Raw genomic sequence first — 27,805 nt, 5'->3', positions numbered from 1 at the left:
GGGAGGAAACTGACAGGCATCATTCGGTTGGTCTGGAATTTTGATCTATAACTGAATATCACCTGTATTTTGCAAATAACAAACCCTGAAGTGGTGGATGACCTCACGCAGAAGTTTTTTTTATAGATTTATAGATGTAGGAAATGCTGGAGGATTCAGCTTTAAGGCACACTACAGATGAGGGCCTAAAGATGCAGCCATTGCCAACACCAGAACAAACTGATTATCAAGAAAGGAGAAGAACTACTGTAACATGGTGCCCTCAGCTCCCAAAATCCTCAGCTAGTCTAAAAGAATACCATTATAAGCTGTCTTGAAAGCCACCAAGCAAACCAGAAGCATAGTGATGGACACACACAGCCACCCACCCACCCACACACACACACACACATACACACACACCTTTGCCAAAACCATCAGCAGGCATAGCTAGTGCTGTCTCCATGCTGAAACCCAGCCTTAAATCAAACAAAAATGGGTCCAGATAAATGGATGCAGATTTTTTTCCCCCTGCTACTTCAAATCTTCCAATGAAAGTATGTACTGTACATAAAAATATGTTCAGGATTTTTTTTCAGAAATGTATTTGTATTAAGACAAGATACATTAAAAAGGAATATAAATGGAATAAAAGGTAGGATCTGGGGTTCAGGAGTAGGCTGGACTGGGCCAGAATGCAGCAAGCTGAAGGATAGTTGTTGAGGGGAATACATCATTAATTGTTTCATAGTGTTTGACAGCATGTTGGTGGCTGCACTATTCTTATTGCAGATTTGGCAGTGGTTCTTTTGGACTGGTTTTGAATGGGGGTGCCAACTTTGAGGTTATATTTTTGGAGGACTGGACTGCTAATGGATGCTAAGATCAGGCTGAGAGGTGGGTTGCTGTGAGATGCTGCTGCTGGATGCTTTTGCTATGCCTAGTTCCTTCTGTACCATCTGCTCTATTCTTTTTGGAGTATGTTGGGGCTTTGGAGGTGTGAGTGGGTGGGAGATGATAGTAGAGTGGCAAAATACTTTAGAGTATTTTCAAGATATTATTTGATATTATTTTAATGAAAGGGTAGTTAACGTTGTTTGAATGATTCTGTATGCAAAATAAACAAAAGCTTAGATAGGGAATTGTTTGCTTTGTACCTCTCTTTCAATGCATTATAGAAATGTGGGTGATTTTGTTCTTCCTCCTATTCACATTCCACAGCATTTATCAAGTCTGCATTTCTTCTAGCCCTCCAGTTCAAGTATGATGAAGTTTCAAATCTTGGTAATAAAGTAATTAGAAATAAATATCATCACCCAATTCTGTCTCAAGTAACATCTGGTAGAATCAATTTTCTTAATTTGCAATTTGACCTGGATTCTGAACTGGGACAAGAATTTGGGATGTTTCATAAAATTATATACCATAGTAACTTCACACATTGTGCATATATGTGCTACATTTGCAGAATTTATACCGTTTATGTGCAGAAAAAGCAAGGCTTAGTTATTGTGTAGCTGCTTTTTATGTAGGAGAACTAGCATCAAGTCCTTGGCTACATGGATAGAGTTAAGATGGCTTTGTTCTCAGTCCTGGGAAATTTTGTTAGATTGGCAATGGAAAGGCTACCCAGTGCAAACACCATTGCTAGGGGCAGAAACTGAAAGGAAAATGCTAGCTCATAACTTGATCCTATAGAGTGGTGTATTGCCTTTTTAGGCCTTTGTAAACAATCAGTTACCTTTGATTTGATTTGTTTTCATTTTTTGTTGGCTTTGTATCCCAATGGTGAATGGATATGGTTGCATTCTATATTAGAAAAGAACAAAACTATGAGATATGTCAGTGGTTCTCAACCTTTATTTCACCATGGACTGCCTTTAAATACCTTTTGTGGCCACAGACCATGGCCACGGACCACCAAGACTGAAATCAAGATTTAAATCATAACACTTCTTCAAGCCTTTGCGGACCACCTGTGACAACATTGCATCCCTCTCCCCTTGGGGTCCATGGACCACACGCTGAGAACCAGTGAGTTATGTGAGATGTTTCTACCCATTGAATTTAAACCTAGGAATGGCAGTGGGGTTGATGAGGTATGAATTGAAGCTCTCTCTGCCTTATTTACTGCATTTACTTATTTGTTAAATTCATTTACCTCCTTTCATTGTGGGGCTGCTCTAAGTTGCCTATAACAACAGAAAAAAAAAAAAGAAATGGAAAGAGTGTAAACAGAGGTAAAATAATAGAACAAAAAGTAAACAATGAAAAGGAACCCAGTGAGAATACATTAATATGATAAATAAAAAGGTAGACGGGTGGAGAACAGAGAACAAGGAGTCTGCCATCAATCCAGTAGCTATCTCCAGCATGAAAGTCCCCCATTTGGTCCATGGCCAACTGGCAGAGTCAGCTCTTCAAACTCTTGTGGAAGGATAAAGAGGCTTGAATTTTTAGTTCCAATCAAGTTTTACTTTATATAGTACTGAATGGTTTGTTATGTTCCAAGATGTCCATTACTATTTCCTTCATCCTCATAATTCAAAAACATCACCTTTTCTTCTGCATTTCTTCACAACCATATGCCACAGTTGGGAAAGTCATGGCCTTGACAGTGTGGACTTTGGAGGATGGTGTGATGTTTTTGCCTTTGAGTATTCTGTCTAGAATTAATACTACAAGTTGTTTTGCATGAGCAAAAGACTTTATTTGGCAATTGTCTCTTGCACAGAGACAAAGGCTATGTGAACATACCCAACGTAGTTCTAAACAGAAATTCAGAAACTCCAAGGAAAATTCCGAATTTTGATGTTAATTCTCTTAGTGAATTGGCAAACCTATTTTTGTATTTTTTTTTTTAAAAAAAGCATAGTCTGTTTGAAAGATGTAAGAGCCTTCATAGATTTAGATTTATTTATTTATTTTAACTATAATATTTTAAATGATGGCCGACCATAATGTTTAATGTTAGGGGTGCCAATTTGCCATAAGCTCAGAAAAATAAAGCTTTGCACAAAAGCTCTAACAGGGAAGTAAGTGCTTTATTCTTCCTTTGCCAACTTCTTTTCCCCAGAGGTTCTTCCTTGAACTCTTCCTTGCTCCACTTGGTTTATGAGAATAAGAGCTGTAGGGAAAAGTTGCAAGTGAAAAGAGACAACTGGGCAAATAATTAAGCATCTTCCATTACCCACTTATTTGCTATACTCCTGGATTTTTATAGCATTTTATTTATATTGTCTATAGCTTTTGCATAGTTTTATCTTTTTAATGTGATCCAACCACTGTTACCCTGTAGTAAGATAGTCAGCCAATAAATTTAATAAATAATAATAACTTTTCTCACACTGTAACCATTGTGTAGCACTCAGTTTCCTATACACTTTTTTGTTCTACTTATACTAATATTGAGCAACCTTATTTTTTGTTGTTTTTGCGGAAGAGTAAAGTACAGCAAGAAAAAAGCAGGGTGCTGGATTCATTTTTAACCATATTTAGAGATGGTCCATTGAAATCAATGACTAAACAGAAGATCTTCTGATTTAAATTGGTCTACTTTAAATACAAGTTGGCTTCAGTTGAATGCATCTGCTGCTGATTCATGAAATATGTAAAATCAGCTCATGATTTTTTAAAATTTGGGCCAAGCTTGAAAGCCTACATTTTAAAAATTCTGTACTTTCATCTTATACCACACTGATCATCTATATTTCAATATTTAAAGTTAAAATGAGTTTTTCTACAGATAATAATAATAATAATAATAATAATAATAATAATAATAATAATAATATCTTGCAACAGCTTACCAGGTGGTCCACTGATGCAAAGAAGCTGAAGAAACAGTGGACCACCTGGTAAGCTGTTGCAAGAAGATTGCACAGACTGACTACAAGCAGCGGCATGACAAAGTAGCAACAATGGTGCATTGGAAGATCTGCAGAAAATATCATTTGCCTGTAAGCAAAAACTGGTGGGATCATAAAATAGAGAAAGTCATAGAAAATGATAAAATTAAACTGCTCTGGGACTTCAGAATTCAAACAGACAAGCACCTGCAACATAACACCCCAGATTTAACAATTGTCAATAAGAAAGACAAAAAAGTCTGGATAGTGGACGTGGCAGTGCCTGGAGATAGCAGAATAGAAGAGAAAGAACTGGAGAAGATAACAAAATACAAAGACCTACAAATAGAAATAGAAAGACTGTGGCAAAAGCAAGCAAGGGTAGTACCAATAGTAATAGGCTCTTTGGGTGCAATCCCAAAACAACTGAAGCACCACTTGAACACCATTGGCATTGACAAATTCGCTATTAGTCAATTGCAAAAGGCGGCCTTACTAGGAACTGCTTCCATCCTGCGACGATATCTGTAATACCATCAGACATCCACATCTGCCTATCCCAGGTCCTGGGTAAGGACTCGATAGGTAGACAAAATGCCAAATCCAGTCTGAACATCTGGCTGACTGTGGATGATCCATAATAATAATAATAATAATAATAATAATAATAATAATAAATCCAGTCTGAACATCTGGCTGACTGTGCAATGATCCATACTACTACTACTACTACTACTACTACTACTACTAATAATAATAATAATAATAATAATAATAATAATAATAATAATAATAATAAAAAAGTTGGAAGGGACCTTGGAGGTCATTTAGTCCAACCCCCTGCTCAGGCAGGAAACCCTATACCATTTCGGACAAATGGCTGTCCAGTCTCTTCTTAAAAACTTCCAGCGTTGGAGTATTCACCGCTTCTGGAGGCAGGTTGTTCCACTGGTTAATTGTTCTGTCAGGAAGTTTCTCCTTAGTTCTAGGATGCTTCTCTCCTTGATTAGTTTCCATCCGTTGCTTCTTCTCCTGCCTTCAGGCGCCTTGGAAAATAGCTTGACTCCTTCTTCTTTGTAGCAGCCCCTGAGATATTGGAACACTGCTACCTTTTCTTTTCTTTAAATAAAGTTTAATTTTTTCTATCCCTCTGGGACTGATTTATTTACAAGGAGAGAGGACTATAATCATATATCCTGATGCTACCAGAGGGTGTTATAGAAATTGTGTGTTTTTCACTTTTACACAATAATTGCCACAGAGTAACACAGATATAGCAGGCATATCTTTCTCATACATACATTCTGAACTCACATTTTTTTTAAAAAAAAGATTATTTCTTTAGAGAATTTATAGCCCACCCATGTTAAATATATAATCCTAAATAGTTAAGAACAATCTATTCTATACACTACAATACTTTATATAGAAAACAATCAGAACACATGCAAAATTAAAAATAACCATAATATAAGAACCCAAGCACCATATGGAACTCATGAAGCAGCTATCCACATATAGAGTTCAACTAAAAACCTGATCCAACATTTGGGGGAAAAACTAGGTCATCAAAACCATCAAAAATGCCAGGAAATTTGGACACCTTTGGATCTCAGGGTGAGGTGTTCTATAGGGCTGGTGCCATAATGGATAGATCTGATTTGTTAAAATATCTAGCTCACACAAAAGTTAATAAATAATTGTTATGGCAACAGAACTGAATGCTGAATAATAGCAATCACAAATAAAACTCAATAGTTAATACATCTGATTATCATGACAAATATTCTAGAGTTGCAAGCGTTATTACTGCTTATCACATAGAAGCATACTTAACAACAAACCATGGCTTTCCTTGATTTAGGGCAGGAAATCTGGGCATTTCACATATTTTGGACTTCTCTTTCTTCAGCCCCATCTTACATAGCCAAAGAAGCATCTATATCCCTAATGTTTGGAGGGTTCTAGATTGACCACTTCTGACTTAGGGAAATGGCGTATGATCAGATTTGACTACAAAGCTTCTCTAGGACTTCATTGTGTTTTTCATTAATAGTTTATATTGTGTTGATGCATTATTTTTTATATAAAAAGTAATTGTCTCCTTGAATTTTCAGAACTTCTTTCAAATAGTTAGCAACCTTCTGGATGAAGAAAACAAAGAAAAATGGGAAGATGCGCAGCAGGTAAATATCCCATGTGCTGTTGACATTCCCTCTTTTCTGCTTCAAAAGGATTGTTGTTGATTCATCAGTCAAAGATCATCCTAACTGGCCTAGCCCCCAAGATCTGTGTGTCTAGTAACTGCATGTTTTCTGTCTCTTGGATTGTTAAATATATAGGTTGCTAGTTCTCGATAAGTTATAGGATGAAGGGTAACTTAACTTTGTTGAAGAACAAGTATCAGAATTAAGACTTCATGTTCTGCTTGTGTATAATTGATGGTACACCAAATAGATACTTGGCCTGATTATATACTTATATGGACATTAAGAGAGTGCAATGGCTCAGTGTTTAAAGACATTGAGCTTGTCAGCTTGACAGCCTAGGTTCAAGACCCAAATGGCGTGCAACGGGGTGAGCTCCTGTCCTTGCACTAGCTCCTGCCCACTTAGCAGTTCAAAAGCATGCAAATGTGAGTAGATAAATAGGACCACTTTGGTGGGAAGGTAATATCGTTCCATGTGCTTTGGCATAACAGTCATCCTGGCCATATAACCAAGAAATGTCTTCAGACAACACTGGCTCTCTCTGCTAAGAAACGCAGATGAGCACCGACCCCTAGAGTTGGACACCACTGGAGTGGGGAAACCTTTACGTTTATTTTATGGACATTAACATTGTAATTGACAGAGGTTCCTTTGTTTGTCCCAGCCTTAGTATATTTGCACATATTTAATTCAGAACGCTTAAAAGATAACATAACAAGATAGGTTGTCAGGAAAGAAACAACTGGTTTTCCACAAGATGTCATTAGATTAAATATTCATTGTTTGTTATAAACTATGTATGCATATTTTATAGCTTATGAGATGATATATTTATATCTTTCAGAAATCCTTCAACAGGATTTTAGGATGATATATCACAATGAGTTTTTAAACACATACCGTATTTTAAGATAGTTAGCACTGAGTGAGTGACATGCATCTAATAATTATCTAATTTTCCTTATATTGCAAAATAATTACTTAAAACATCTCTCCACCTTTGTCCAATAGGAAAAACTCCGAAAACATACAAATGCAAATTGTATATGTAAATTTAGCATGTAAAGGCCAAATCAGAAATAATGTACAGTTAATTCAATTGCTTCTTCATCTTTTGATTTTAAGAATCAGTGGATGAATCTTTGTTGATATCCATTTATTATCCATTTTTCCCCCAATCCCATACTTAATTGATTTCCCATAACTGTTCTCTATGGATGGAAAAGTCAAAATGTTATTCTTTCTATCATACGTTTAACACATTTTCCATTTGATTTCTTACTAAAGGAACTTGCAATGCAAAATTGCCTGCCTGGTAATCACTGCGAATTTATACAATAAATCAAAAACTAACAGTGTGCTAAATTCCTCAGTGAACTCAAGCAGGTCCCTTCTACTTCTCCCAGGAGATTCTCATTTAACCCTCATTATATCCCAAAAGATTCCCCTACCTTTCAGTGCACGTATGGGAATCCATTATAGATATTTCTGGGGAGGACAACCTTCATCCATGAGAGCATGTACTGTTGCTTGAAAAGGCATCCATCGAACAACCCAACTGTTGTAGACTTCATTAATTTTCTTATGCTGCTGGTGATTATTGGACATATTGAGATCCTGCAGTTACTGAGCGTGAAACCTTTTGTTTTTCTCTCTAAAGATCTACCAAGGCTCCATAGAACTAATGCAGGTGATTGAAGATTTTATACACATTGTTGGAATGGGGATGATGGACTTTCAGAATTCGTACTTAATGACTGGAAATGTAGGTAAGAAATAGGAATGTCTTTTACCACATACATATTTTAAGCTTTCTTAAATAATCATATCATGTAAATATTATTTATGTGACAAATAAGATTGAGATCCACCCTCCGTTCCAAATGTATTTTTTTTCGTATTGGCAATTAAAGCATGTATATTGTGTTCTCTTTTGATACACACTTTGAAAGCAAGTATGATTATGAAGCAAAACAAATTTTCTAATTTGAAGTTGCAGATATCACAGGAGCAAATAAACTTATTCTGAAATTACTTTTGCAGCTCTTCTAATAAAGTTTCAATTCTGTTATATGTAATGTTACACATGTTAGTTTCTTCCTCTGAAACTAAAATATGAGGCACTTTAATGGAGACCTGTGTAGGTGAATCAAATAGACTTCATAAACAGAAGTTTCTCCAAGAAGCAACGATCACTTATAATTCAGGGAGTTAAAATATATCCTGGAAAAAAGGCAACAGCAAATCATTTTTATGTTATATGAGGGCAACTGCACTGTTATCTCTGCGTAAGTCACCAGGAGTTGAATTTGATTCAAAGATGACTTTATATCAAATTAAATACAAGTATTAGATAGAAACTTTGTGGCTTTTTCTAAAAACATAAAATTTTAAGCATGTAGCATAGTTAATTATTTTGCATCCATATCCTGATTAACATTTGAATTCCAAATGTGCATCTTTCTCTAAGAGTTATGGAAAGATCAAGGAATAAGGGACATTATTGCTGATGCACAGTAGATAATTGAGAAAGCCATAGAACTCAAAAAAAAGTCAATATGTGTTTATTGCTTACAGAAAAGCCTTCAGGTAGATTGACTATGTCAAGCTAGTAGAATGTCTTCAGGAAAATAGGAATCGCAGAATATTTTACTGTCCTCATGTGAAACTTATATCTAGAGGATGCCATAGACTGCCCAGAGTCACCTCAAACAAGATGTGTGGCATATAAATTTAATAAATAATAATAATACTCCAGACGGAACATGGAAAAACAGACTGGCTCCAAGTCAGCAATGAGATAAGGCCAAATATATATTGAAGGAAAGTGAAAAAGATGAATGGGGTTTTAAAATTGGAGGAAGAATATATTAATAATATTACTTTGGTAGTTGGAAATGAAAACATTTGGCAAACTAAGAACGAAAATCAAGATGCACATAAAAAAGAGGAGTAGGATTAAAGGTAAATAAGAACAAATTAATATAACGAAGACTAACAGCTACAGCAACCACTGTTAGAATTGTCAAAGAAAATACTGAAGTGATGGATAGCTTCTACCCTTTAGCATTGACTATCAACAGTGAAGCCGTCAAGAAAAATGTCACATGCAGAATCATGCAGGCCATAGAAAGTTAAACTTTGAAAAAGCAGAATAAAAAGAGTGTTGATGTTTGGAAACGTTGGTACTGGAGAAGAGTCCTAGTCCAAGAAGAAAAAACAAATGGATTATTGAACAAATCAATCCAGGTTCTCACTTAAGGCACAAGTGACCTGCTTCAAGTTATATTCTGAATATATTGTGTATGTTCTACCTACCTGTGTTGAGAGATCTATAATGCTGGGAAAGGCAGAAGAGAAGAGAATGACCAGCAGTAAGGTGGATAGCTTCAACTGCAATGGCAATGGTTGCACCCTTTGAATACGTGAAGGACCAGATTAGGGATAGATACTACTGATGAAAATCTGTCTATGTGGTTGCTAAGAATCAGTACTGAATTGATAGGACATAATCACCATCAGTCTTTGAATTAGTTGGCTAGAGAGTACCCTGAAGGCTAAGATTGGGTAGCAGGTAGAAGTTTACTGTCTGACAAATGTTCATTCTCTACCATGTAAGTGTTTTGTGAATTACCAGCCCCTCCATAGCTGTTTTATAAGGACAATCACCACGTCTTCTTAAAATATCGAAATATTAATGTTTTCAACATCTTGAAAAAACTATTTACTTTAGTGTAGACATGCTGGTCTTCTCAGCCATCATGAATACAATAATCCCTATTGTTGATTTGTAATCTAGGTCTATTTTTAAATTCTCCCATCAGAAGAAATCTTTAAAAAATATATAGAAGTGTCAATTTCAGAAAAATCACAAAATCACAGAAGCCTTGCTTTCACAGACAAAGCAATAGAAAAATTGATGCTTGATACAAACTGCTGAATAGACATACTTTTTTTACTGGCTTTATGGATTAGGAGGTGTTTTGAAGGATGACATTTAGTGGTTTTATTTTAAGGTGGCTTGCTCTCAATTCATGCACTAAAAGAGGCAGAAATAGCTGTTTGCCATAATTAAGTGAGTGAAGAAGACTTTGGGGACAAAACCTCCCCTAATTCTGTGGCAGTTCTGCACATGTGAACGTTACTAAATAAGTTCTTGAATGGCCTTAAATAGATACCTCAGGTTAATAGAATTAATAAGTGTTAGCAAAGAATCTGAAAGAGTAAAGAGAAACAGCTATTAAATATACTGGATTTAGCAATCATACGACATGCTTCAATTGTGTTGAAAAAGCTGGAGGCTCCTCTCTTATATCTAACAAGAGCAAAATAGGTATTGGCATTGGCACTGACATCTAACACTATTCATAATTTTTATGTCAGCAAAATCAATTCTGAGCCGAACAAGTTTCTAAAAAAACCGATTAAAGAGAAACAAGAATCTGCTGCTGCTGCTCTTTGTGTGTGTGTGTGTGTGTGTGTGTGTGTGAGAGAGAGAGAGAGAGAGAGAGAGAGAGAGAAGAAGTGATGTTTGTGTAAACAGCTTAACTAAAACTGATATATTTAACAAGCATAATCACAATAATTGCCTGCAGAAAAGACTGTGAATTCACAAAACATCTTAATACTTAGCACCAGTGCTTTTTTTCCTAAAAACAAAAAGGTGCCGGAACTCACACATGTCATTCAACCTGCCTTGCCTACCCTACAAGGTTCCATCCAAAAAAGGTGCCGGAACTCCGTTCTGGGCATTCTATGAGAAAAAAAGCCCTGCTTAGCATAAACTAACTGCGCTATCACTTACAATTGTTCCTTGCAATTCCAAACAGGCATATGATACAGGAATGGTAAAAATTACTATTATTTTCATAATCTGTTTGAACTACTTTGTCACTATTCTGGTTGTTTTCATAAAGAGTATAATTCACACTTCAAAAACATAGATGTATGTTTATAGAATCTTTTCTTAACCATGATGATGACTAAATGATGGCATGATACAACCATTACCCTCATATACAAGTACCTAAGGATCAGAGTTTGCATGGCAATATCCTATCTCACCATGCCCTCTACCCTAGATGCCTATATATGCTTCCTCTTAAATAAATCTGCACAGAGTTGTATTTCAAAATAGCAGATCCCCCACCATTTCAAATGTAAAAAAAAAAAAAAGGATTATATTCATACGGCTGTGACTAGGAGGGAGAATCTGGTTGCCAAATAGTCAAGACATGTATTCTGTTGAACACATCAGAAAAATTGGAAGAAAATGAAAAGTTACTAGAGTGCATACCGGAAAGGAAAGTGTGCTGTTTGATGTATAAATTTAATTTAACTTTGTGAATCTAAGATTTTTTTAAAAAATAATAATTAGAATTAAACTGGAATGAGTATAAGAGAGCAGCTTAAATGGTAAGTTCAGTTATGCCTATAATAGGAGCTGAGAAGGAAAATAGATGACTGTAATTCATTGTTGAAAGAAGTAAGTCTTAACCCTTTAGATTACAAACAGTTGTATACAGTAGTATTTTCCTTTAGTATAGCCGAGGGCCTTCCAGAGTATCAAAAGCCACGTAGTCATATAGCATATGATTTCTTATCCTTAATTTCATGATTAATATCTTTTCTTAGATCAGGGTTTCCCAAAGTGGTCAATATTGACTCCTAAAGATCAGTGAAACTATCCAAGAGCATGATGATGATGATGATGATTTGTGGTACTATTAGAATAGTATTTATTAAATCATTTTCTTCTAATGAATGTTGAATGTTTGGGAGTCAACAAGCTGAATTTGGGTACCCCTGCCTTAAATAAATTTCCCTCCTCCCTCCCTTTTCCTTCTGCTTAATAACGGCTGCTTCATTTCTTTGAGTCACTTCTAGTGACTTCATGGACATGTCAATATACTTTCCTTGGAAGCATTACAAAAGTGATTTATTGACCTTGTTTTCTTCAGGGTTTTTGTGTTTTTGTTTTCAGCTTCTCAGTTAAACCTACAACTTTGGGATTCTCATTGAATCTCCCATTCAAGTACCTGATTGTTTAGGTTCCAAGTCATACAAGATCATCCCTGTGCTTCCAACTGCTGGAATATCTATTAAGTTATATTATTTTAATTGAAATGTGCTGGAAAAAGATGAGGAAATGCATTTTTGCGTTTAGATTGCCTTGTTGCAGTAGGAATGTTTTGTCTTATTTTTCTTGAAAAGCGACCTGTATCAGTTACAATTATTATGCATTTGGAAACTCTAAAATGCCTTTTGTTTCCTACAGTTTCCAAAATAAGTCTAACTAGGCCATGCAGATATTAGATTTGAAAGGTGGAAGATTTTTGCATCAGAGAATTAATTATTCACAATCCATAAATGCTATAACTATGATTAATAGCATTTACCTCAAAAATAAGTTGTCTGTATATATTTACTTTTATTTTTCATTTATAATAACTGTAGACTGCCTTAGTTGTGAATCTCTGGGAGATATTCAACAAGATGGAAAAAGAAAAAGAAAGAAAAAGAACAGATTTAAACCAAATGGCATATATACTATGCTGGAGTATCCTTAATCAATCACTATGTCTCAGTTTTATACATTAATATTCCAGTTCAAGATCTCCAGACTATCATACAAGTGAGTTTTTTAAATCACCCTTTAACCAAAGCTGACTAAAATACTTTTAAAATATGCCAGTAGGAATCTCAGACAAGCTGAGTGAACTCAATGAAATTTTCTGCAAATAGTTGTGCATATGTGAATTCTACAGTTTAGTATTAAATTTTAAAAGGGGCAGAAATAACCTGTTAAATTATGTAACTCTGTACTGTCCAGTAATAAAGCAGATTATTGAATAACATCCATCTTAAACACATTGAAGCTTTCGGTATAAGAAGCTCTAAATCTAAATATCTGGAGTTACAAACAAGGACTATTGAAAAGGAACTGACAATTTTCATCTTTTCCCTTATGGTGTACAACAAAGAAAATATTCTATAATGTTCAGACTGCATAACATAACTGAAGACAATGAGGTAGGCTAAGTAGATTGATGATTCCAAATTAAGAAGAAAAATAAAGTCAACAAACAATTTTATCTGGCAGAGAACGCCAGTTGAAGAATAGCATCTCCAAATTCATTCCCTACTTCAATACAAGAAGCTTCAGAGCAAGCTAACAACACTTCCAATAAAGTCAATCATTTTTAATTCACATCTTTATGCACAGGGTAAATTTTTAGGTATTTACTAGATAAAGGTATTGGGTATCCCGTATGCTCCCTTCATCTTTTCCGTGGTGTGATATAGGAATTGAGAGTAGATTTTCGTATTTGGCCCTCTAATGCTTGAAATTTCCTATTGCACTTCTTAGAATCACTCCAAGAGCTTTTCTTTCAAACACAGCAGGTCACTGTGTTCCTCAAACTTCACAAATTGATCTTGGTGACAAACAGTTATATATGTCAGCTTCTCTGACAATTTAATGAGGTGGAAAAGAATAACAACTGCTTATCTCCTTGCTTGAGGAAGAATTAATGTGCTTGCCACAAACAAATGCAAAATGAAGACAAAGGCATTTTCATTTTTTTTCTTCTTGATTTTCTGATGATACAATTAAAGGGATGCACTGTAACCTGAAGAGATTTTTTTTAGCAAGGAAACTTAGAAAAACCATCGCTGCACTGCCAGTAATATTTTAAAGTTAAAGTTATCTTTGGCCAAGTTACTGTCATTAAAATTCAAATACAGGTATATAGTTATTATTCTAAAGTAATCGCACAGTTTTTTTAAAAGACTGTTTTTCTCCTTGACAAAGTGATTGATGCTATAATGATTATAAAATTCAGTTATAAAGATATCAGAATTCAGAAGCAAGTTCAGGCCTTGAGAGTTTTCCTATCTGCCTATAAAACAAACAATGATCGAATGTTTCTTGAATCTTTGAACTAAGATTGTTTCTAGAATGTGAACTTAGGGCCTGTATAGTCACTTCTGCTGTCTCCATTTCCCACTTTGATATTTGCTTTCAGTTTGAAATGTTGATTCTTCTAGAGATCCAGGTTTTTTTTCACTTTCGATGTATCTCATTCTTACCTATCACTGCACCTCCACCCCATAACAATGAATACAGGAACCTCCAGAAATTCAAATATGATTTATCTTTAATGCCTCTTTCTTTCTTAACTCCTTCAAGTCTCCCTTATTAAATATTTTTACACATATGTGTAAAAAAACTTATTATTGCAACATTTATACTGAGGGTATAAAAGTAACATACAGCAATCCATTATCTTCCTGATTACATATTGGGTTTAGTGGGTCCACATTACCATTTTAATTTCTGTATAGAATATTGGTTTTTGAAGACAAAGTCACATTATCCTGAGAATATGTGTATGAGAATAAAATTATGTCTATTATAGTAAGGACGGTGCATGTCATCCTAAACTGGGAGGAGAGCATTAGGAAAAAAATTATAATAAATAATGTGCATTTTTAAAATGGGGCATCCTCATAAACCAATTCCTTGTGCTGTAACTATTTCTGTGATCTCAGTTCTAATCCACTAGCTATCCACTAGATTGTAGTCCTATGCAGGTATTGGAATTAATCCTATGAATGGGGTTACTTTTGAATAAATGTGTGCGGGGATGCGTGCATACATTCACTTGCATAAGCACATATTGTTACAGATACCACTATAGTAACAGGGAAATGCGTTAACTATGCAACTTATATTTTTGAATGATAGAGAAGATTATTCTTTTTCTATAATATCTGTCTTTGCTATGCATTTCATTACTGAAATGTACTGAATTCACCCTAAGGAGAACAATTTAATAGCATTTATATCAATTAATGGTAAAGTTGCAGCCGGATACAGAAATGGAGAAATTCTCTGTGTCTTAGGTGAATTACATAAATACATAGTGGTAACATTTAGAAGATGTATTGTAACGTGACTCTCTAACCCAGTGGTTCTCAACCTTTTTAATGCCATGACCCCCAACCGGTCGTAAGTGGAGGACTACTCAACCGGTCATAAGTCGAGGACTACTCAACTGGTGAAGCACCGTTTGCAGAATGGGACTTATGGCGGGCTCAGCAGGGCAGAGACAGCCTGGACAATTCCTATTGGCTTTTGAAAGCCAATAGAATTAGACTCTATTCAAGAGAGTCTATTCTATTGGCTTTCAAAAGCCAATAGAATAAAAGGGAGTAGCACAGCTAAGGAAAAGGGGGAAAAATGGTGGACTGCGTTGTTTGGCGACCCCCGTGAAATGGTCGTTCGACCCCAAATGGGGTCCCAACCCATAGGTTGAGAACCACTGCTCTAACCATTTTAATTCACTAAATTTTCTCCAAAGACAACAGTTTTAATGGTTTCATCTTTTGAAATAATTTCATATAACACGAAGTTAATTGTTTGTTGTGGACTTCAGAACATTCATTCTTGTTTAATTTAAAAATTTTAGTGACTCTAATCCTATTTAAACTGGTGGATCCAGAAGGTGGTTGTTAAGGGCAAAACATACGACACATAGGTACTTTGTTATGGCATACCTGAGGAGTCAGTCTTTTCCCCTATCTCTTCTAATATCTACCTGTTGAATACATCTACTCTAGGATAGGTCTACAAGTTCAAGGAAAAATATCTATATGCAGATGATACTCTAGGGTGGAAGCCTTAATTAAAATCTAAAGGCCAATAAAATTTCAACTCTGACCCAATCCAGACAAGACACAATAGCTATAGATTTAGAGATTGATTAATTCTAGATTGTACTATATTTGGCTGTTAATGGGGTTATTCTCCCTGAGAAAGTGCTGGTTTTCAATCTGTGAGCCCTACCGACTCTTGCATTTCCTACTCAAGAAGCAGGAATAGACTGTGACTAGGAGGACTTTTGCATAAATTATTATTATTTCAGTGGGGTTGCACAGTCAGCCAGATGTTTAGATTGGATTTGACATCTTTATCCACCTAACAGGTCCTGCCCAAAGACCTGAGATAAGCAGATGTATTAAAAGGCATCATCTCAGGATGAAAACTATTCTAAGTAAAGCTGCCTTTTTCCATTGACTGATAGTGATTTTGTCAATGCCAAAGGTGTTCAATTGGTGCTTCAGATATTTTGGGATTACACCCAAGACTCCTGTTATTATTGGTACTATCTTTGCATTCTTTGGCCACAATCGTCAACTTCTGTTTGTAGGTCTTTGTGTTTTGTGATTTTCTCCAGTTCTTTCTTTTCTATTCTGCTATATTCAGGTATTGCAGTGTCTATTATCCAGATATTTTTGTCTTTGTTATCAATAATGGTTAATTCTGGGGTGTAGTATGGTAGATGTTTGTTTATTTGAATTTTAAAACTCTAGAGCATTTTAACGTCTTTATTTTCTTTTGTCTATTTTTAAGGTGCCACCAGTTCTTGCTTGCAGGAATGTGGTATTTCTGATATTCCAATGCACCATTGTTTTACTTTGTTATGGCATTGTTTGTAGCCAGTTGGTGCAATCTTCTTGCATTAGCTAACTAAGTGGTCTACAGTTTCTTCAGCTTCTCTGCAGAGGTGGCATTTGCCTTGTAATGCTGTCTTCTCAATTCTGGCTTTGCATGCATTTGTTCTTAAGACTTGGTCTTGTGCAGTCAGAATTAGCCCCTCTGTCTCTTTCTTCAACTTTCCTGTTCTTAGCCATTGCCAGGTCTTGTTATCTGCTTTCCCTGATAATTGTTTTGTTTTTGTATCACCATGTAAAATTTTGTCTTGCCATGTATCTTCTCTATTCTTCATTCGGTCATTTCTATAGACCAATTTGGCCTCTCTGGTTATTATTATATTTATATACTATCAGCGACTCTGGAATAGAACAGAGCAGAGCAGAACAGAAGAGAACAGAATAGAATAGAACAGAACAAAATAGAATAACAGAATTGGAAGGTACCTTGGAGGCCTTCTAGTCCAACCCCCTGCTCAGGCAGGAAACCCTATGCCATTTCGGACAAATGGCTGTCCAGTCTCTTTTTAAAAACTTCCAGTGTTGGAGCATTCACCGCTTCTGGAGGCAGGTTGTTCCACTGGTTAATTGTTCTAACCGTCAGGAAGTTTCTCCTTAGTTCTAGGTTGCTTCTCTCTTTGGTTAGTTTCCATCCGTTGCTTCAGGTGCTTTGGAAAATAGCTTGATTCCCTCTTCTTTGTGGCAAAAATATGTGCCATCTGCAATATGCAGTGAAAGTATTCCTTTTCCCAACAGTCCCTTTCATCCTGTTCAGGCAGCTAAAGAATATCTATTCAGGGCCTGGACCTACCAGAAGATCTAGCATTAAGGGTTATTCTCTAATCTCATAGCTTTCCAAAAACAATGGAAACATGGTTCATGCCTGGGGAATTCTGGGATTTGAAATCCATGCTCTTAGAGTTTCTGAGATTGAGAAACACTGCAAAGTAACATGGCCATTTTTACAGTCTTTATTTTAGCCTTTTAATTTTAGTTCCTATTTTAATCCGTTTTGATATGACTGTGTGTTTTCTTTTGATTATTTAAATTCTTTAAGACACTTAAGATTCCAGGTGGTTTTAGGTGGTCAGGCCACATAATTAAATTATATCTGAGCAATCCTAGACAACTGTTATAGTGCCAGATAATTGGAAATTTGAATAACAGCATAGAAGGGACCTTGGAGGTCTTCTGGTCCAACCCCCTGGTCAAACAGGAGACCGTATACCAGGGGTAGGCAACCTTGGCTCTTTTATGATTCGTGGACTTCAACTCCCAGAATTCCTGAGCCAGCATGGCTGGCTCAGGAATTCTGGGAGTTGAAGTCCACTAGTCATAAAAAAAGCCAAGATTGCCTACTCCTGCCCTACCATTCCAGACAAGTGGCTGTCCAGTCTCTTCCTAAAAGCCTGGAGAAGATTGGAGGATTTAAAGATTAAAAGATTGGAGAAAATTGAAAGATTAAAAGATTGGAGAAGAGCAAATGTCTTTGTCTTCAAAACAAAAGAAGAGGAGGTTCCCTATTTGAACGTATATGCCCCACAATTCAAATTCAATTCCATGCCTGTTCAGGTTAGGCTCAGTGTCCTAAATGGCCTCTTCCAATTCTATAATTCTAAAAATAGATCATTGAACAGCAGAATGCCTGGAAAAAAGGCAGAAGTCTAATATGTCTTTAAGAAAGTCTATTTCAGATCAAAATTTATCACTTTATTGTTATATTCTATTTTACAAATTAATGTCTAAATTTTATCCTCTTAATTATAATTTTGAAAAACAGGTGAAACTGCAGAAACCAACAACTGTTCTGCCTTAAATCTTGGCTGTTGCTCAAACTTCTGATTCTGACAATCAGTAGATGTGGGTAAAGTGAACAGATAGAAAAGAGGAGCTCTTGAGGAAAGGGTCAAGTAGTACTTCCTTCATTTTCTCTGAGTCTCTTTTAGCATTGTGGATTTTTAAAGCTCAGGAAAAATTAGATGGAGATGTGAATGATGTCTTATTTGGCACTTGGCTGTCTGCACATCATTTAGCTGCAAATCAATTGACAATGAATCAGAAGAACAGACAGATAAATGTGCTTGCTCTAGACAGCTAAAAGCACCAGTTTGTTAAATATTGATTGGTGTGAAGGATCCAGCTTCTTGGATATATAGAAATAAATTATGAAAAATACACAGGAAACTGAATGATTTCCAATAAGATTATCTTCACAACTAATCTTCAGAAATATACAGTGAACACAGGGAGAACTAAATGTTTACCACTGATACAGGGTTGTCATGATATGTAATTATAAATAATTCTATTATAGAAGATTGCAGCATACTGAGACTCTATTCACTTTGCATTATAGCCCCACACATTATTGCCTCGGGTTTCAAAAACCTAGTTAAGTGCAGTTCCTAGCCAGATAAGATTGCCGACTTCTGGCCTAGATCCAATCAATGTTATATGTTTAAGGTTTAAATATAACTGAGAAAAGGAGTTTAGGGACATATTCAGAGCATAGTTCTGTCTTCAAATGTCTGTGGAGATTCTCAGTCATTCAGGTCATGGTTGTCCCATGGGGGCTTATTCAAAAGGCAACCGGACTTTGTTTTTTTTTTTTTTTTTTTTTTTTTCTTGAAGACATTTCTTATCCAAGAAGCTTCTTTAGTTCTGACTGAATGGTGGAGGATGGAATGATTTATATACCTTGCAATTATCTGGTACTCTTTCTGAGAGTCATTGAGGCCACTTAGAGGTTTATCTGTGCCCTCAGGGTCACCTGAACAATGAAAGAGCAGTTCAGCAGTTCCAAGAAGGTTCCACACCCATTTGCACTATTCAGGTGACCCTGAGGGCACAAGTAACCTAACTTACAAGACTAGACTAGACTAGACTAGAGCAGAGCAGAGCAGAGCAAAGTAGAATAGAATACAGCTGGAAAGGACTTTGGAAGTCATCTAGTCTAACTCCCTGCTCAAGCAGGAGAACCTATACCATTTCAGACAAATAGTTGTCCAGTCTCTTCTTAAAAACTTCCAGTGTTGGAGCATTCACCACTTCTGGAGGCAGGTTGTTCCACTGGTTAATTGTTCTAACTGTCAGGAAGTTTCTCCTTAGTTCTAGGTTGCTTCTCTCTTTGTTTAGTTTCCATCCATTGCTTCTTGTCCTGCCTTCAGGTGCTTTGCAGAAAAGCTTGACTCCCTCTTCTTTGTGGCAGCCCCTGAGATATTGGAACACTGCTATCATTCCCCCCTCATCCTTCTCTTCATTAAACTAGACATACCCAATTCCAGCAACTATTCCTTATATGTTTTAGCCTCCAGTCCCCTAATCATCTTTGTTGCTCTTCTCTGTACTCTTTCTAGAGTTTCAGCATCTTTTTTACATCGTGGTGACCAAAACTGGATGCAGTATTCCAAGTGTGGCCTTACCAAGGCATCGTTTCTTCAAGTTTCTCTTACTTCAGCTGAAAGCTCCCTATAAATAAATGCATATAACTATACTGGAACACTTGGAGCAATTCCTTTTCTGTACTGTCTCGAAGCCCAACTCAAAGATAATACTGTTGCTTTCCTCCTTTTGTCAAACCTTCAGTCCTTGCATTTCACTCATGAGTCTCATATTACCATATGCATCTGAATTCATATTTGCTTTCTAGCATTAAGACTTGTTTGTTTCCTGTAGTCTGCACATTGCCGGACATCTTTAGTCATGTAACCTGATGAACAGTATGCATTCCTGTATTTATTTGTACATTACTGGGTTCCTCCATAACCTGCACCTCCCTCCCAGCCTTGGCATTGCACTATTTTCTTGGCTATCTTCTCCTTATCCTAGACTAGAGGATTTTGTCTAAAACCTTTTAGAGCAAATTTCAAGGCATTTTCTTTTCTTTTTTTAAATTTTTAAAATTGTATTCATTTACAACATAAAATATGAAAATACAAAAGCAAATAGTAAGGGACAGCAATAGGGAAAGGGAAAACGAAAAGGTGTGGAGAAGGGGAGGGGAAAAACAAAAGGCGTTGATTTCTGACTTCCACGGTTGCAGCAAAATAAGACATTAAGATCGAATCTCAACTTTTTACATTTCTATAGTAATATGAACAGCCATTTGGACTGTTTTTTTTTTTTTTCCTTGAGGAAGAAGAAAACATTTCACTTCTCATCCAAGAAGCTTCATCGGTTCTGATGGTGGCAGTGGGGAGATGAAAGGAAACCATCAGAACCGATAAAGCTTCTTGGATGAGAAGCAAAATGTTTTTTTCTTCCTCCTCAGGGGATAAAAATCAGTCCAGTTGCCTTTTGAAGAAAAAAAAGCATCTTTGAGATAACTACAACCTGGATGACTGAGATTCTCCACAGACATCTCTCCCTAGTTGATTCTTCTTCTCTTTTCTGATTCTTTCCTTTCCTTAGTTAAATTCACCTGCCAGTTTCTTACTCAGATATTGAGATTTCCTTAAAAAAAAATCATATTAGTTCCTTGTCATATAGTTTATATTCAGTAATTTGGTGCCAAGTCTTATTGAACCCTGTGTACAATTAGGATACTGTATATAATGACAGAAGAAGAAAAACCGCAGCTTAATTTTCACATAAACATTTTAAACATAATCAAGACACATTTCATTAAAAAGATCCCATAAGTACTGAATGCAGAATATTTCTTGAAACTATATTTAGGATTTGCTGCCTTTGTGAATTTCTTAGCATATTGAAATTTGAAGACAGGTTGGCCTCATGCAATTAAAAGTTCATTTGAAAGAGTCCGTCATTATCCCAAAGCTTGTTTCAAAAAGCCTTCAGAGGAAATATCCCCATTATTCTCTCACCAGTAGGTAAAGCAATATAATTAAAATTAAATGTATGTTTTACAAATGAAGTTCTCTGCTTTCAGTTTACTCTTTGTCAAGTCTCCCTCGATGAATATGCTGGTATTGCAAAGTCTAATTGTTCAAGGGATGGGGTGGGACACTGGGAAATGGGGAGGGAGAGATTTTTAAAAAAGACTATCTGAATACACATTTATGTCACCATGAAGGATTGCAAGAGACTGTATGATGGTCTCTAGGACTGAGCTGTCAAAGCAGCCATTGTATCAGTTGAATTAAAAGTATCTTATTCTGCATTACAGCTGAGAAAAAAAGCTCACCAGAAATTTCTGAATGTAGATTAGGACACCTCTATCATTACAGAATTTGATCTGGATTATTGTTCATTTTAATGTGTTATTAAATGGTGTGGTGCAGCTTGGGTAAGTGCATAAGCGCAAACTAAACATACCAGCACTCTTCAGCAGCCAAATAACTATGTATTAACATTGTAATCTCCTGGCTAATTGTACCATTGCCAGACACTAAATAATATAGAAATGCTGTGTATGTCCATGTAGTCGAATGTTTAGGGGTATGTTTGAACCAGAAATAGGACATCTTACATTGAAACACAAATTGATTTATTGACAATGTAGAGTCCGAGCCATGTTCCAGAAGAGGGGGAGTTATCATCCCTCTTTATAGATTTATGCAACAATATTCATCTGTTTGCATATAGTACTCAAGCATACTATGTGCCTAGTAATGTGCATGAAGTCATTGGAATATATCTATGACGAATGGGGCAAGATGACAAAGACAATAGCGTTTTGAAAGAACTAAGAGGCAGTATAACACGAACAGATTTTCTAGGGTGTTACTTGCTTTTGTTTTACTAGAGCTCTCCTCTCTTCTTAGTATCTTTTCCATGCTTATTAGCTTGGTCTTCTGTGGCTAAGCTGATTGTAATTTCTGTGGAAAAAAAAATAGGGAGCTACCTGATCTGGTATCACATAGCTAAGATCTTGCTTTGTTTATCCTGGAAAGATGTATTTGGGTTAGAGTCTTTTAGCTTGGCCTCGCAAAATCTCCAGATTGTCACTTTTTAAAAATTGCTTCTTTCATGGCCTCCATTCTCATTCCACTTTTATATTACTCACAGATGTTAAAATACCGTACAAAAGGCAACTGTGCTTTGAATGTTTCTATGAATGCATCAGAATTCTTTTCATTTGCCTTTGCAAGGGACTCTCTGCATGAAGAATTTTGATGCAGACATATATAATACCACAGCAAGATTGTTGCTCTTTTGTGGTGTATGTGATGTGTTATGAATGTCTATGTGTATATTGGTAATGGGGGAGGAAAGAGAGTTTCAAATAGGGCAGACATGTCAAACACAAGGCCTGGGGGCCGGATGCGGCTCGCAAAGTGGTTTCATGTGGCCTGCGAAGCCATCCTGAAAACAGTGAGGGAACAGCCCCCGCTGCCTTGGCTCTGGCCCAGGCTGGCCGGGAGCCAATGAACAATTTTGTGGTGGCCATTTATGCTGAAACACATTCAGTCTTAGCTCCACAGTGAGGAACCGGACCCTGCCACGTTGGTCCCATCCCCTGGGTGCATGCTGGGGAGCTGTCACCCTTTGTGAGGAATGAAGAAATGGACCATGCCTTGGCACTTGCCCCGGTCCCAGCCCTTTCTGCCGGAGACCCCCAGATCTGACCCACTCCTGCCCAGGCCCCCACAGGCACCCTTGACGTGAACGATGTAGAGTAGGCCACACCCACCCTGGCCACACCCACCCGGACCCACGAGGACAACCGCAATGCTGATGCGGCCCTCAATAATATTGAGTTTGACACCCCTGAAATAGGGTAAGGGCAAAAATTGAGCCAATGCCATATGGGATGTTCTGATCCCAGAACACTATTTGGAAAAACTGGATTTACCCAGTATAGTAGAACAGCAGAATATGGAAAGAACAGAAATGAAGAAGCCCTCTTATTCCTTATAATGGCTGAGACTGAAACAGGAATGGGATTTTAAGATGTCAATATGATGCTAAATTATACATCAAAAATTATGGAACAATCTTCTGCTGAGGAAGCTTTTACCGCTTCTTGAGCCTGTTCCTTCTCCCCAGATTTGGCTGACTGGGGCAGGATTAAGGTAATAGTACCTATTGCAATCCAAGCAGATCCATCTTAATTAGTCCACCAACCCTTGCAGAATTCATTTGCAACTGTTCATGACAAAGGTCTTTATCTTCAGATCTCTTTCTGCTAGGAGAGGAAAATTAGGTCCAACAAGTACACACCTACCATACATGGATCAACCCCAATATCGGTAGGGATATCCCCATAACTGCAATGGAGGTTAGAAGTTCTGAGTCATTCCTCCCAAGGGTAGGGATCTTTGTTTGTTTATTTAGATCAACCTTTTGGGCACCAGGGACTGGTTACGTGGAGAGAGATTTTTCCATGGACTGGAGGGAGCGTGGTTTTGTGTGCTGCCTCCATCCTGTGGATGGGGCTTTCCTTGTTTGTGTTGACTGGTTTCTGGCATGCCCTGGCCCGGTACTGGTCCACCAACTGAGGGTTGAGGACCCCTGATTTAGATGGTTAGTTTATATGCTACCTACCTTGCCATCAGGTGACTCTAATGTTGAATATCCCCGGTACTAATAATCTAGGTGAATCCAACACCAGACCCAACATGAGTTCAAGAAGCTTGGGTAAGAGTATAGCTTCCTCTCTAGAATCCAATCGAGGGGGACCATTGTCTAAAAATGAGGACCCAGATTGTTGGGCGCAATGTGCTGACTCTGTAAACTGCTTAGAGAGGACTGTAAAGCACCATCAAGTGATGTATAAATGCTATTGCTATTGTTGTTATAAATAGACCTGGGTTTAACAAAAACAGGCAGAAGCCAAAATATCCATTGATAAGAAGATTTGGTATGGGCATTTATTGGGAGAAGAAAAAAAAGAGGCAAATGATGCAAATTGAGTGACAATGCAGAGTCTGCTATCTATGTACCTGGGTGTGATGTTGTATTGTTGGTATATTGTAAAGTGAAAAGCTTGCCTCATGATGCATTTTTCCTCATATTCGAGTCTTGTTACTTGTTGCTTCTCACTGTATTAAGTCTTCTTGCAGTAGCTTACCAGGTGGTCCACGGTTTCTTCAGCTGCTTTGCATAGGCAGCACTTGCTATCTGTTGCTGCCTTCTCAATTCTGGCTTTATATGTGTTTGCTCTTAAGGCTTGGCCTTGTGCAGCCAAAATTAGCCCCTCTCTGTCTTTCTTCAACTTTCCTGCTCTTAGCCATTGCCAGGACTTGTTATTATCTGTTTTTCGTCCTACTTTTTTTAATGTACTCGCCATGTAATGCTTTGTCTTCCCATGCTTCTTTTTTTATTATATACGAATGCCTATGAGCTCAGGAAGAGATTCTAGAAAGAAATGGAGATTTATACCAAATTGCCCATTCCTTTTCTCTGGTAACAAGACAGCCAGCCCTACTATCATACCTCCCTCTGGTAGTCATTGTTAAAATCTGCCTCATATTCCTCCAAATCCTTGACACACAATCACAATTTTGGTCATAAGTTGTGATGGTCATAAAACAGGCCATGACATGACCATGCCTGACTTATGACCATTTTTGCAGCAGTCATTATGCAAACATGATGGTCATTAAGGGAACGCCATGTTTATCGACTTAATTCTGCAATCCTTAAGCAAATACATCGTTCACTATGGGGTGGTGTTTTTTTTTCCAGAAATTGAAAATAAATGCCAGGTCATGTGACCATGGGCTGCTGCAACAGTGCAAATGAAGGGCAGTTGCCAAGGACCAAAAATGCAGTCACATGATCAGGGGTGGCAGACATTGGAATTACCTATAACTTGTTTTCACAGCTATTTGCCAAGTATAATGCTGCAGTCTTTATACCCAATCTATCTTAAAATAAGTTGCTATTGGCTATAAGAGCTAAAGCTACTCTCATCACTCAATCAGAATGATCAGAGCAGCTTTGTTTTATTCTACTTTATTGATCACTTAATAAAGTAGTGGAATAAAACAAGCAAGTAATCACCAGGCAGATCTCTCAGTCTTTCATCATCCTTCTCACAAAGGCAAATTCTTACCCCAGGACCTTCTGCCTTCCACCTATTTTTTTTCTCTTGTCTATTTTGCTGGATATGTTCTTTGAAGGATCCAAGAAGTTGATGGAAACAAGATACATCTTTGTCTTTCTTTTCTAACCTTTCTGGTTATGTGGGTTTTTGTTTTTTGTTTTTTAAGAAGCATCTTTACTGTTTTATATAAAACCATTTTTTTAAAAAAAACCATAAATAGATGACTGAGGTTGGGTCAAGAGAAATGTCAGTAGATCAAAAAAAATGACTTGCTCAATACAGATGTCGCCAGTTTGGTTTTTCAAAGCAAAAATAATGTTTATTGTGCCACTTCAGAGCCCAACACAGCTTATGATGTTTACCTTACCAGTGTTCCTGTTAGCATCTAAATAGTCTACCACTATATTAGGGGGAAATTTGTTTCATATAACCTAACTTTTTGATATTTCAATATCAGTAACTTTATTACAGGTCATAGATCCAACATACATATTGGAACAATTAGGTTAAATAGAATAAAATAAGACAGAAGGATAAAAAAGAAAAGAAAGAAATACCAATGATAAAATGGGGTAAAAATAATGTAACACTTCAGTGCTTTATGCAGAACTCTCCTCTATACAGTACAGCCAAAAGAAACAGCTCAAAATTAATTTGTTTTTCATGATCCATGTGAGTTCTGTAGGTTAAAAATAAAAACTTTGCAACATGTCATTGGAGATTCTCAGTCATCTGGTCATTAGAACTCTCTCTGAGACTTGTCGAGGCCCTTGGAGGTTTATCTGTGACCTCAAAGAGAGTGCTAATGACCAGATGACTGCATGGAATATATATCCGTCCATTCTCTACCATTCAGTAAGAACAGAAGGTTTTCTCAGGTGAGAAGCAAAAACATCTTCAAGAAAAAAAAACAAGACAGTCCAGTTGCCTTTTGAAAAAACACATTTGGGAAATTTTGCAACAGCTTCTTTAGGATTCTTAATGGCAAGAATTTCTTTACCATGCTGCACCCATGTGACATGCACCAGCTTCATGATAAAATTTCATCCATGAAGATGTTGCCATATAAAATTTGTTAATCCCAAACTGGCTAAGATGTTGGACTAGGAGTGGGAAGAACCAGATTCTTGATCAGCCTTCAATCCATGGAAACTCTGGGTGATTCTCAGACAGTTGCTTGGGCTCAGCCCAATGTACACAGTTGCTGTTATGTGGACGAACATGAGGAAGGAGCCTTTTGTACATGACACCTTGTACTGCAGTACAAAGGCAGTATCTAAATGCAGAAGTTGTTTTTAAGTTAATAGTTATAACCAGGGCTTTTCTTTTTGTCATAGAATGCCCAGAACAGAGTTCCGGCACCTTTTTTGGATGGAACCTTGTAGGGTAGGCAAGGCGGGTTGTATGACGTGTGTGAGTTCCGGCACCTTTTTTTTTTTTTAACAAAAAAGCACTGATTATATGTGTTTAGGTAGTCCTCAACTTACGACCACAATTGACCCCAAAATTTCTGTTGCTAAGCAAAACAGTTAAGTAAATTTGTCCTATTTTACAACCTTTCTTGCCACAGTTGTTAAGTGAGTCACTGCAGTTGCTAAGTTAGTAACACAATTGTTAAATGAATCTGTCTTCCCCATTGATTTTGCATGCAACAAAGTCACAAAATATTATCACATGATTGTGACTGTCATAAATATAAACTAATTGCCAAGGATCTGAATTTTGATCACATGACCATGAAGATACTGCATAAGTCATAAATGAAAAAAACGGTTATAATTCAAGGACTACCTGTATTCTGAAAGATACAATTCCTGGCCACAAGTCTCCTGATTCAACATGATTCAAGCATATCCAACCTGCATTTGAACTAAGTATGTTTCTTTGTTCCAAATGAAATGAAGATTTTTTTTTCCCACCCATGCATGCATATATAGGCAGAGAGAGGAAGACAGTAAGCTTCTCAACTCCATTATAATGCTGAGCAGCATTTAATATACATTAAAAAAAACTCCATGCAGTATAAAATACAAAAGGAACATTCAGAAAAAACCACCACCATCTGACAAATTAGACAATCCACAAGGGGCCTTTGCACAAAATATCTGACTATTTTATTTTGTGCTGAAATATACAGTACAAAATGTTAAAGCTTACAGCAAATCTGAAATAATTAACATTTTAATTAAAGATAGTTTTATAGTTTTAATTAAAGACCTTTTATGCTTCTCATTTAAATGTTTTCTTTTGCATAATTCCTTATTGTGAACACTTAACCCAAAATGATTTTCTGCTTTGTATTAGGATATACAGAGCAA

At 36.7% G+C, this 27,805-nt stretch overlaps 1 protein-coding gene across 3 annotated transcripts in view; it reads left to right on the top strand.

Annotated features, from left to right (window-relative positions):
* ADGRB3 (adhesion G protein-coupled receptor B3) overlaps window positions 1–27,805 on the top strand; it is a 509,374-nt gene that overhangs the window by 230,433 nt on the left and 251,136 nt on the right. For all 3 annotated transcript variants that reach the window (XM_039346725.1, XM_039346723.1, XM_039346726.1), the window contains 2 exons: window positions 5,945–6,013; window positions 7,698–7,806. In XM_039346725.1, the coding sequence (XP_039202659.1) occupies window positions 5,945–6,013; window positions 7,698–7,806 (178 nt within the window). The remainder of the gene's footprint in view (window positions 1–5,944; window positions 6,014–7,697; window positions 7,807–27,805) is intronic.

This window comes from Crotalus tigris, unplaced genomic scaffold (assembly GCF_016545835.1).
Source record: "Crotalus tigris isolate CLP2741 ecotype Arizona unplaced genomic scaffold, ASM1654583v1 scf7180000018016.4438896, whole genome shotgun sequence".
In the NCBI taxonomy this organism is placed as follows: Eukaryota; Metazoa; Chordata; class Lepidosauria; order Squamata; family Viperidae; genus Crotalus; species Crotalus tigris.
Note: the sequence above shows the minus strand (reverse complement) of the source record. Positions and strands in the feature narration are given on the sequence as shown.